General features: G+C 44.6%; 1 protein-coding gene across 4 annotated transcripts in view; it reads right to left on the bottom strand.

Moving 5' to 3' along the window:
• AADAT (aminoadipate aminotransferase) overlaps positions 1–12,710 on the bottom strand; it is a 1,031,752-nt gene that overhangs the window by 42,542 nt on the left and 976,500 nt on the right. The window contains exon 14 of one of the 4 annotated variants that reach the window (XM_069631415.1): positions 8,984–9,035. The exons of the other annotated variants lie outside the window; for them this stretch is intronic. Within the exon in view, the coding sequence (XP_069487516.1) occupies positions 9,033–9,035 (3 nt within the window). The 3' untranslated portion in view covers positions 8,984–9,032. The remainder of the gene's footprint in view (positions 1–8,983; positions 9,036–12,710) is intronic. 4 annotated transcript variants of the gene reach the window in all.

The raw sequence follows: 12,710 nt of genomic DNA, 5'->3' as shown, positions 1-12,710 counted from the left end.
GCTGAATGAATGCAGGTCTTGCTTTTGGCACCAGCTCCAATCCTCTTCTCGAGAGAGCCCTGTAAAATACCCTGTAACAGTACCATCCCCCTCCATTATGTTGGTGAGTTTGTGCGGGCCCGACGGGTGGGAAGCGATTTGGCACCACATTAGGGGGTAAACCGACTTTAGTGGCCTCATCTTTTGCCCTGATCGAAATCGTCTGGAGGGAAGGGGGTGTTTTTTGCATTTGGTCTTAAAGGGGACAGGGAGATATGTTGAGATGTGAAATCTCCATGCACAATGCTTCACACGCAAATTTGTTTGTGGCAGCAAAAACATGCATCAATCCCTATAAAGCAACCACTGATTTTGGTGAAATGGCAGTTTGAAATTGAACACAGAAGAAGCAGAGCGTTGATTTTTGACTCCACAGACCCCAATATAGCAGATGAGCAGGGGCGCGCATTATAAGGACCATAATGCGATTCGTCAGGGCTTGCCGGTGCTTCATCTTCTGTTTCACTTTCGCTGGATGACAGGTCGGGAGACTTGGCCAGTTTCTCAAGATCGGGGGTTGCAGAAAGGTTTGTACCGATGATGATATCATAGCCGATATCCATGGGGCCCATAGAATTACATTGGAAATTCAGACACAGGTTTAACAATGATCCATTATCATCAATTGTCAGTGAACAATGACGGGTACTTTTATCCGGTACATGTAAGTCACACTTTGGAGAAATTAGTTCAGAGGCCGACGTTCCTAGAGAGAGGGCCCCAGTTAATTTGAGAGCTTCTGTGTTCTCAAAAAAGCCAATTATTTTGTCTGGAGCGCATCTACCAGCTCCACCATGTCCTTCTTGTCTTTTTTTTTTACAAGGGGACGTGTTGGGATCACGCCTGGAAGAGAGAGGACTGAAAGTGCATTTTCGCATTTGGCAAGATTCGCTGCATAGGGCTCAACAATGCTACTTTTTATTTTTCATGGGACCAAAGCACAAATGACATAAAAGCGGTGAGTGTTGATAACAGGAGGAAGATAGAAAGCAGAAAGGAACAAAGGACCTGAGCAGCAACCTCTGTTTCTCTTCCAAACATTCAAATCAGGGCACTGTTATACTGGCAAATTATCCATAGAAATGGCAAATGCCGATCCAGACACCAGTTCCGGGACTCGCTCCTCTGGCAAGACCAAGCTGGTCACTGGTTGCAGCCACGGTTCAGGTACAGAGCGCAGGGTATGGGACTTGAGTCTCTGGGCCTCGGGGTCACTGTCCCATGCTGTTCATGGGGTGGCGTCCCCCACCACTGCTGGCACTTGAAGCAGAGGAACAAACACAGAAAGACGGGAGCACTGCATCCGACGGTCAATAGTATCAGAGGAAAGGCACTAAAGTCGCACTGGGAACGGGGCCTTTTTGGAACTGTTTTGAACTTGTGGAAGGGAAAGCTGGAATGAAAGCCACAGACTGGAAGAAGCGCAGAACTTTATTTGGAACACAGTTTCTTTTGTTGCTGACATCCCTACACATTGTATATATTTAGTTGTGAGGGCAAGTATAGGATTTGGACACAGACAGACAGACTTTTGAGTTGAACTTACTTACACAGACTATCCTTAGTTTCTTTAAGGTAGGGAAATGCCACCTTAGCATAGGGCAAGTTAGGCTTTACTCCATCCTGACATATAAGAAAAATAAACAATCTTTTAGAAAATGTAATCCGTGGTCTGTGTCTTACTTTATGATGCCTTCACAGAGGTTATGGAATGATGATGTTGAGTGCAGAGGAGGATCGGAGGAAACGAGTTAGTGAGTAAATGGAGATCCAATCTGACAGGTACTGTGGAGCAAGACCATTGATAGCATTGTAGACTAGGAGAAGGAACTTGGAGAGTGGTTGGGCATGGAGAGCCAATCAGCATGCTGTCATAGGCAGAAGTTGAGGTGGGCATCTGAGTGGTATGGAAGGTGTAATTTTGCTTAAATTCTTTCTTTATTCACTGTAAACCTACTTGTCTGTATCACTGCTATGCCCTATCCTATAAAAAGAATAAACAAGTATAGGGGATTCCCATTAGGAATCCCAACAACAATCTCCATCTGTCGGTGAGAAAATCTTATCTTATCTATCCTGATTTTTGTGCTTACAACTAAAACAGAATAGAAAAAAAAAAGTGAGGGCCTGTTGCCTCGTGAGTGAATGGCGGTTGGTTTCTCACCCAGTGATATGTCACTGTTTCTCAAGAGGGTGTCCCTGATAGCTTTACTCAGTTCACACAACCAGGCACCAGACACTCTCCTTCACCATCTCCCATCTAAGATTGTGAACTTTCTGTAAATAAATGTATTTTTCTTAATTTGGTCAGACTCTTCACATAATTAGCAGTAGGGTTACTTAGGGGCCTATTCTCAACTTGCTGCAGTGAAGGTGCCAAATAGCACGATTCACTGCGCCAAAAGAGGACGCCCAGACTCCACTCCTATTCTCAAGTGCTCTGCGTGGATTGTGCCTGTTCTAAGGTGTTACGGCGCAATCCAATCTCGGCAGAATTTTTGTAAAATAACGACATATTCGTTATTTTATAAAAATGCTGCCGAGAACACAGTTCCTATACACCAAAGTGAGCAGCTTCAACATTGCAGGATGTTGAAGCTGCTTACTTTGGTGTTTAGGAAAGTGTTCATATACACCCGTGCGGTGTATATGAACGCTTCCATTTAAAGCGAGCAGCTTCAACGTTGCACCCTGCAACGCTGAACCTGCTGGCTTTGGTGTAAATGAAAGTGTTCATATACACCTGTGCACTGTATATGAACACTTTCATTTACACCAAAGCCAGCAGCTTTAACGTTGCATCCTGCAATGCTGAAGCTGCTCGCATTGGTTTAAATAAAAGTGTTCCTATACACCCGTGCGGTGTATATGAACACTTTCATTTAAAGCGAGCAGCTTCAACGTTGCAGAATGCAACGTTGAAGCTGCTGGCTTTGGTGTAAATGAAAGTGTTCATATACACCAGTGTGTTGTATATGAACACTTTCATGTACACCAAAGCAAGCAGCTTCAACGTTGCAGCAATGTTGAAGCTGCTTGCTTTGGTGTACAAGAAAGTGTCCATATACAACACGGGTGTATGGACACTTCCATTTACACCAAACAAGGCTTCTTGTTTGTGGCACTCCTCCAGTTTAAACGCACCAAAAGGGTAGAGTAAATGTGCGCTAGTTTAGCACATATATTAAACTGGAGGAGTGCCACAAGAATAGGCTTCCAAAAAGCCAGTTTACAAATGTGGCGGTTGCTAGGTTGGTTTTCAACCCATCCTAGCAACCGCCACATGTATTCCGAAAGTGGCGCATTCCTTCCGACTTCGGAAGAATCCACCACCTTCAGAATAGGTCTGAAGTACCGAAAAGGTTGTTAAGCCTTTTAATGTCCTTTTCGGTACTTAACACCAGGATGAGAATAGGGCCCTGAGGCTTACAATTCCTGTTCCAGGGAAGGAAAATGGACAGCATGAGTTGAGAATTAACTATTGCCATTACTGGAAAGGGACTCCTCTGGACTAACTTTACAGTAATGACAATAGTCCATTCCCCATTCCGGTTGTCAATTTCCCCTCCTCCCTGGGGTCTTGGGTAGTACATCCCAGCCTTGGTGTTCTCCCTCTTTGGCACAACTTGGACTTGAAGTATTCTCACCCCACTTTAGAGTCAATTGGCTTTTACCCCCACTTGAGGTCCTTTGCCCATCACCATGTTTCTAGGGATGTCTACCTCTCACCCCGCCCTGGGATCATTTGGTGCTCAACCCACTCTTTGGTTGTTTGGCTCTCACCCATCCTGAGGTCATCTGCTTCTCACCCAGTCCTGGGGTCGTTTTGACCTTACTATTCACCTCCCGTTTACCAGGAGCGTCGATATATCTCTTCTTCTTAGATGGGCTCCACCGGTTGGACGTCTTGGGAAGGTGGTGCAGTCCCATTTGGTCAGGTTCTTGCATCTTGCCTGGAGTGAATGCTGCCTTCCGGCTAGCTCCTGGTGGGGTATTGGCAGCAGCTATGCAGCTCGCTTCTCTCCAGTGGCCCCAGCTTCCTTGGCTGGGACTCTGGTCTCCAGTCTTCCGTTTCAGTGCTGTGGCCTCTTTGCCCAGCGTTCCTCGGCATTCATTGTGATTCAGCGCACAATGCTGCAGGTTGGCTCGTCTCCCCATGCCCCACCTCTCAGGAGGAGCTTTCTCCCGTGTGGCTCCCCGGGTCTCTCTCATAGCTTCTGCTGATGCAGATGTGCTCTCCTCCCACTCAACAGTGAGGGTGTGAGTTTTTGTATTGTTCTCCGGGCCGTATTAAGGATGGTGCCTGAGTATGGTCAGAAACCACACCAGCCATTGACACATGCAGTGGTAATTCCTTACATATGTCCATTACCATAGAACCAACAATTGTATTCTTGAGGCAAGGAAGGGTAACACACATCCTTACCTAGGGATTGCCTATACTCTAAGGGATGGTCACCCCCAGTGGGATCCCACTTATCCTGTCCCATAGGGGGTGTTAAGCTTAGCAGCCTCACTTCCCTAGTCCCAAGGGGGGTGGTCCACCCCCTTTGGGAGAGGGGATACATTCCATGGATTCGTCACAGAAGGTTGTAGGGACTGCGGGTAGCAGAACTGAGGACTGTCTAGAGGGAGGAAGGAGTAGAGAGGAAGGCTAAGGAGTAGGCTTGAGCAGTAGTCCAGTCTGCTGCACACAAGAGTGGAGATAAGAGTTTTTGTAGAGTGGTTATTAAGAGAAGGACACATTTTCAGAATGTTGAGGAGGTTAATACGAGCAGCAGAGGCGGTGGTAATGATGAATTGTTGCAGTCGCAGGCCGCTATCAAAGAGGACCCCAAGATTGCAAGCCTTGTGTGAGGGAGCAAGAAGGTCAGGTGGGATGGAGATAGGAAAGGGGAGGGTAGGGATGGCATTGGAAACAGGGAGAAAGAACTTACATTATTGAAGAGTTCAGCACGAGGCAACAAAGAGCAATCCAGTGATAAATTGTAATGAGACTGTTTGTATCTGTTGCGATATGGCAGGAGTGAAGGAGGGAAAGGAGAAAAATAGTTGATTGTCCTCAGCAAAAAGGTGATAGTGAAAGCCAAAGGATGAGACAAGTCTTCCTAAGGCAGAGGTTTAGACCTTAGCAGAATCTATACCCACGCACATAGAAGTATTTACAACAAGGCCAACTAGGTCCATGCCTAGGGTGGCAGATTGCCAAAGAAGCAGCATTTTATTGCATTTATTTTCAATTTACTGGTTGTTATTTTTTAAATATAAAGCCAGTTTTGTTTCTCAGAGTCTGACTGATCCACAGCACTGTGAGTAACTTTGAACTGTTAGCAGTCATTCCACTCTGACAGCTAAAATCTTTGTTGGCCAAACTTGTAAACTTGCTTGATATTTACAAAAGCTTTATTGTTAGGGTGACATTTGTTTATATTAGGGAAACGTGTACCAAACACAGTGTGCTTTGGGTATTTAGTGATTCAGTCATACAACTCTCATAGACATGACAGATATAAAGCTCTTTGGTCATACTCATGTTCCCAAAATGCTCTTTAATATGCAAAACAGCCAAAACCTCATTGGTTATATTGGTGCCACTTCACTGCCACTTCACATTATCTTTGGAGTTCTTTCTAATCAACACATACACTATTAAGCACTTTTATGTTCAAATACACAACATACATTTTTTAAACCATTGCACAAATTAGGGGTTTCCTTCCAAAAAGTGAAGGTTAAATATTATACATAATTTTACAATATTTAACGCATGCCTATGCTTTAGTCAAGCACCCATAGGTGGCACTAAAATGATGTTCAGAAGCAAGCAATAAGTTCCCTCCCCGGTCTTTATTACAGAGGTCTGTGGCCGCCCAAAAGGTGCAAGCATGGAATAGATCATAGATAAGTTAAAATGGCGAAGAGTAAATCTGAACACGCAAGTGCATAAAGAAACCTGTGAAAGGATACCCAAAGCCATAGAAGGGAGAGCACAAAAACTGTGTGCCAAAGGTACACACTGTTTCACAGCTTTAAAGGTGTCCCGTAAAGACATCCATTCAGCCATCTTTACAGGAGATGTTCAATGTTAAGCAGGCTAATGGCATCCCTGCTGGGTTTGTCATGTGTCTTTGATAACATTCTGCTGCATGCTCAGTACTACCAGGAGAACCAACTACAAAGTATGTCACACAATGCACAACTATGACGCTTATAAGTAATCTTTACATAAATTATATTTTAAATACAAGGTAGGGCTTTTACTGTGTAACAGTACTTCAAACGACAGCAGGACATCTATATCCATACCCACCATATCTCAAAATGTTTCTAAGTATTGTCCAGTCCAACACACTCTACAGAGTTAAACATTTGAAATTACCTTAAACACAAACTGGCAAGACACACAGCCTAAACCACACCCACAAAGGTAATATTGTGCTCGAAAGCACTGATCCATTGCACAATTTTACTCTTGGAGTTATGGGTATTTTGAACAATTGCACAAACAGCAATGATGTAAATAGTATGTATCACTTCATTTGTTAAAACAGGTGCCTGTATTGTGCAGCTAATATGATATGATATGGCATTTATAACGTGCTTATACACAAGTGTTTCAAGGCGCGACGAGGCAAGGGAGGGGGAACAAGGGAAAACAGACAACGATCCTACTAGGCCAGGTGTCATTCAGATCGCGCAAGTGCATGGGAAGGGGGAAAGGGAAAAGTGTGAGGGGGAAGGGAGAGGGGAAAGTGCAATACATGGTATGGTAAAATAAATAAGCTAATAAAACGGCCAACAGGTGGCAAGTGCAAGGTAAGTGCAGACATAGGTGTTGGGAGGGGGACTGCGGGGATACAGAAAACATTTCCCAGGTGCAGGGGTTGCCAGGGAGGCAGTGCAGGTGGGCAACTGGCAGGGCCTGGGCCCGGGATCGGATGGGTGGCCATGTAACCAGTGCAGTTTCTGTCAAGAATTCAGCAGGGGAGTTGGGGAGAGAAAGTAGAAGCAAAGAGGAAGGCTTTAAGGTGCTTCCGGAACCAGAGATGGTTCTCCTCAAGTTTCAGGGAGGCAGGAATTCTGTTCCAGAGGGAGGCCCCTGCCGAAGAGAGAGATCTACCACCAACTCGTTGCTTGGAGAGGCGACTGACCCCGAGGGAGTTGGAGGCGGATGAACAAAGAGCTTGAGAGGGAAGATATTTAGGAAGAGAGAGTTGAAGGTATTGTAGCCCCAGAAGGCCTTGTGGACAATGCAGAGGATTTTGACCTTAATCATCGCAGCCACTGGGAGCCAGTGCAGAGATTTCAGTCCTGGAGAGATACAATCCCTGGGCTTGAGGCCAAGGACAAGTCTCGCAGTCCTGTTCTGGATAAGTTGCAGAGGGCGGAGAGTAGAGGCAGGCAGATTTAGATAGAAGCTGTTACAATAGTCCAGCCTAGAAAGAACCGGGGCTCTGGAGACAGTGAGTTTCTGGGGGAAGAAGAGGAAAGGAAGAATACCTCTGAGGAGGTGCAGCTGGTAGTGTGACTTCTTAGTCAGAGATGTGAGGCGAGACGGAGAATGTGGAGTTGAAGATGACCCCAAGGTTTTTAGCCTTGCAGGTGGTAGCAGTAAGAGGGCCAAGAGAGGCCGGCCAGAGAGCTAAGAGGATTGATGTTGCTTCACACACATGAATGTTCAAGGTTGTCCTTATCCATTACTCCACCATGAGAATGCATAGCCAGAGACTCGAAGAAACTTATGCAACTATCTTTACTCTACTGAGGTGTCTATGCCCAGGCAGAATTTATAAACTTCACTTGTAATTTTGCCACATTTTAATGGTGTTTCAGCGCAAGGGATTGGAGGTACGTTGGCTACAGCAGGTAACTTAACCATAAGAATGAGGTTGAGCTAATGTTATTCAACATTTGTAAAAGATGTGCCTGTACCACTTCCATATATTTGATATGTAAACTTTAACATTAGACAAGACCAAATGTAGAAATTGAGTTATGTTGCATTAACATTACAGACCAATCTAGGTGCTTCTCATAGAGTGACAGCATGCAATTTGTGAGAGAAACCAAATATAGCATTGTAGCCAAAAGTGCTTGTTCCATCCTTCTCTCACTTGTCCAGTTGGCAGACAGCTTATGTTCTTATCGCTAACTGAAAGTAAACAATTACATGCAACAATTACCTCTAGTGCAATCAACTATATAACAATGCCTTCTCCAAATCTTGGGCAGCAGAGATCTGTAAACACTATTTCAACTTACATAACACAGAAGATTACAGACTTGAAAGGAAGCAATAACTCTCTAATCCCTGCAGCCTTAAAAACGTACTTATAATATTATGGGGACAAAATGGGGATGAAGGGGCGCAGGTTAGACAACGCGGACAGAGTATGTTGACAGGGCGGAATCTGGTGAAGTTGCAGATTCTGGCAGAGGTGTGGTAAAGTTGGGGGTGGGGGCCATGCATCTATTTGGGCCTATGACAGCAGAAAGCCTTAATACAGCACTGCCCACGCAACAAGATAATGATCAGTGAGAACAGGAGATACAACTATTGCAGGAGTTTGAGAGACAAGCAAGTGCTTCAACAGAAACAGTTTAGTGGAGACAATACAAAATCAACTGAAAACGTGAAATGAAGACAAATAAGGCCTAAGGAGAGAACTCTTAAATACTAACATTCATAGCCATTTCCTAGAGACGCATGATAAGTTGAAATCCAAAATAAGTGATCAAGCCACTTATAACAATGCATTATTAAATGGCATGACAACTATAAAAGTACACTTGAGAGTAAAGAGGCAAATGCAAAATGTGTGGTGAAGGAGCTTGATTCAAAGGTGGGATTTTATCACCTATATCAAGATATAAATATCATTAAGTAAAGGACCTCAATAGCACAGGTAAAAGACGCTGCAATTCAGGAAATACATAAGCTCACCTTTCAACGTATACTGGCACGAACACAGGGATATCAAAATAAGGTGATTTTACTGCAAAGAATAGAAGAAAATGTAACATTGAGAGATAAGTTAGAAACATTGATGCAAGCTCTTGATGACGCAATGTCAGAGATTGAGCACCTGAAGAAAGAATTACACCAGCCAAGAGTCCGTGGAATAAACATTTATCAGAAAAAAATAGATTCCTTTCAGAAAGAGAAACAAAACATGAAAGAAAAATTGGCTGCCGAAACTAGAGCATTTGACATTAGCCATGAGGGCACTCCCAAACAGAGGATTAATGAATTAAGAGATGAAATTATGTAAAGGGAACAAGAATTACAGCGTATGATCCAGCAGATACACCATTTAGCCCGTTTGGCTGACACTGAAAGCCAGAAAATGCAACCGAAAAGCGGTACTTTAAAAGACCCCCATCTATGGCAGAGATTATGGGGATACACAGTGCCCCTACGTAGATGGGGAAACCCAGATTCTGAGCAATAATATTTTGTCATATCCCACTATTCAGCCCCTCAAAGGTTTTGAGCCCCAAAACCCGGGAAGTCAAATGGGAAAGAGAGAAGAGAGGGGATTCCCTGTAATTACAGTCGGTTAGGGAGAATTCTCTGTTTAGGCTGAATTTCCTAACCTAGTGAGTCCTCCTGCCAAGAGTGAGACTCTTTTTTCCCACTCTTGGACATGATTCATGGTATTCCTTTGACTGTTGATGTGTTTTATGGGCTATGGGGTCCTTTACCCCATAGGGCCTCATGTGTTTTTACTGTGTGTGTTACACAGCACCCTCCGTGCAGTGACACAGGGGTGTCATAGTGACACCCCACCATAGACTCCATACCCTGGGACTGACTACTGTCTCCCAGGGCATGTAAAGTCACCATTGGCTTTACTAGTCCCAAATTATGAACAGAAACCAGTACAAACCATCATATTGTGAACGTACTGGTCGGGGCAATTCGATTGCCCCTGGGTCTGTTAGTCAAGGGGGCACGTCTCCGTCCCCCCTGATCGAGTTTTGGCTGGTGGCAGTGGATACTACTTTTTATATTCGACCGCAAATATATCCCTATGGGATTTTCCCATTGTTCGAGGCTACCAACTTTACCAAAGCCTCGAACATACCGCCGGTTTATTTATTTAATATTAATTCGCCGGTTGGTATTTTTTGCCAGGACTCGATTCTAAAACGGCTTTGTGTTCTCTTCTGTGACTCCAACCCAAGTCGAGCCCTTTGTTCCACTTTTTGGCAGGCTTCTCCACAGAAGCCTCCAAAAGTGGTGCCACTCTGTCTGGGTACCACAGGGTGTGTTGGAGGGGGTTTAGGCACCCTGGACTAAGTTACCTTGGTAACTCAAGTCACACTCTTGTGTGATTGGCCCAAGTGGTGAGCCGGCCGGCTCACCACTTCGCATGTTTGATTGACAGCTAGGCTGAGTGAATGGGGGTGTGCTGCATAAAAGCAGGGCTTTGGGGACTGGAACTTCAGAAGTTGCCACAGGAACTGAGAATCCGACGAGGGAGAAGCTGAGCCGACCTACCACGACGACACCACCGGTGTAGCCCTGCAGAACCGACTCGCCACTTCCCGACGACAGAGAAGATCTCCCGGCTGGAGAGGCTTCTTCCCCTGACTGGTGGGCACAACCAGTTTACCTTCTTTTCCTCGCATCCCAGGACGTCTTGTGGTCGAATTGCCCGTGCCAAGCACCCCGGCAACCGGATAGCCACTTACCACTGGACCGCGAAAAAAAGGACAGCTCCTTTTACCTGAGAACTCCGCGGCTGGTTTCTTCCCTGGCAGTGCAACGGACTCCTGTCTTCCTCCCCGACGAGATCCTCTCTTCCCCCGGAGTGCAGTTGTTCCTGGCAGCATCAGCTGCCAGGAACAACTGCCCCCACTGGAGTATTGTCACCACTTTAAGGTACTGTGTCCGCCATGCCTCCCTTTCTAAAGATTGCTACAAGGTAATAATAATCCCTTAACCTTCTGGACTGGGCTGGCCGCCTTGACCATCTAACTGGTCCCTTTCTTTGGTCCAACTCTTTCTGAACCTTTTCAAGACTTTTGTGCACTTCAACCGTGTGACCTTGGACACATTTCGTTCTGATCCTCTTAAAGTGGATCCGGCCTTCTGAACTCTAACTTTTACTTTGCCTTCCTCTCTTGTTGTGTTCTTGTGAAAGTGTTGGGATCTGTTTCAAATTATACTCTGCTTTTCTCTCCCTTTTTAAACGAATTATTAGAGTGCCATCTGCGTGAAGCGCTCACCGCTGTCTGAAAATAAGTGAGGCTTTACTTAAGAATTGTCTAATATTCTTTTAAGGGAGTATATATCTTTTAGTGACCGTGTTTTTGAACTGCTTAACATTAGTGCCTGTGTGTTTTACTAGATGTGGTTTTAAATAAATAATTATATCTCTTTTACACCAAGCTCTGGTCAGTGTTTACTTGTTCTACTGTGTTCTTTTGACCTATTGTGAATACTCTGTATACTGCCTAACTCTTCTTGAGGGTGGTCTGACTGCTCAGCCACAGCTACCAAGTGAATCTGTGTGGTGCAGACTGCTACCAACTGGGTTTACTGCCAAACACCTGTAGTCTTAAATCTTTTGCAGTGGTCCCAGAGGGAACTGCACAGGTTTCTGCCTAACACAGTCATTATGACGGGGGCATATACGCAGGGAGGGAGGTTCAAGTACTAACTAACTCTGATGAGGGACATTGGACCCAAGTAAGGAGACACAGAAGAAGAAACAAAACCACAGTCACCCTTTGTGAAACACTCAATCAGCCAGATGCAGGCCATAACAAGTTTAGCATAGAATTGCAAAATATTCTGTTTGGGAACAACATAGAATTCATAAAATGGACATTCTCTTCTGAATTTTCTAGTTTCTTTACTGGGCTGGAAGATGAAAACAATTACAAATGGTCCTCTTAGAAAGTGGGCATTTTGAAATATTTTTCAATTCACAGAAATCCCCACAAAGCCCACAAGGCAGCCTAAATGCAATGTGTGCAGAGGATCAATCTCTTAAGGAGTTCGCTCAATAATTCCAGCACAAGTTTGCCCAGATTTCTCACAGGAAGTTCACTCAAGAACTCCAGCGTGATTTTGCCCGGATTTCTTGCTGTGTTGAGAATGAAAGTAGAGATTTTAAAAAGCCCTTGCAAAATACACAGTGACAAGGTTTGTGATTTAGAAGACTCAAGAAGTGTTGAGTAGATCATCACGCAAGTTACGAGAATCTATGAAATACAGAACCCAATAATTCCCAAAAACAAAGACAAGCCCCCCAAACAAAAGCCTGCTCCAGTTGCCATTGAGGTTGGTGAGGCGAAGAGTAATCCTCTGCTGTTATAGATCCTAACAGACAGAGAAGACCCTCTGTTCAATGTCAAGGAGAATAGTCCTCCACCTGGCTTACAAAATATTGATCCCACAAAATTGGAGACTTACATTTAGTCCTCTGTATTTAGGTTCTATTCCTACCTTGAGCAACGATTATGTTTGTCCCTTAGAGAAAAATAGTCAGAACCCAGGATTAGGTTCCGAGGGAAATACAAATCAGAATTTTCCCAGGGAGAGAAACCAATCACCACCTCCTAGAACCAAAAACGCAGAAAATGATGCTGGCAGGTTCCAGGATAAAAGGCGACAGTACCTGGGCAAGAGAAGACCAAATAACAGTTGTCAGAGTTGC

Source organism: Ambystoma mexicanum, chromosome 6q, assembly GCF_040938575.1.
Source record: "Ambystoma mexicanum isolate Mex_15411 chromosome 6q, UKY_AmexF1_1, whole genome shotgun sequence".
NCBI lineage: Eukaryota > Metazoa > Chordata > Amphibia > Caudata > Ambystomatidae > Ambystoma > Ambystoma mexicanum.
The sequence above is the reverse complement of the archived record's forward strand: the minus strand, read 5'-3'. Positions and strand labels throughout refer to the sequence as shown.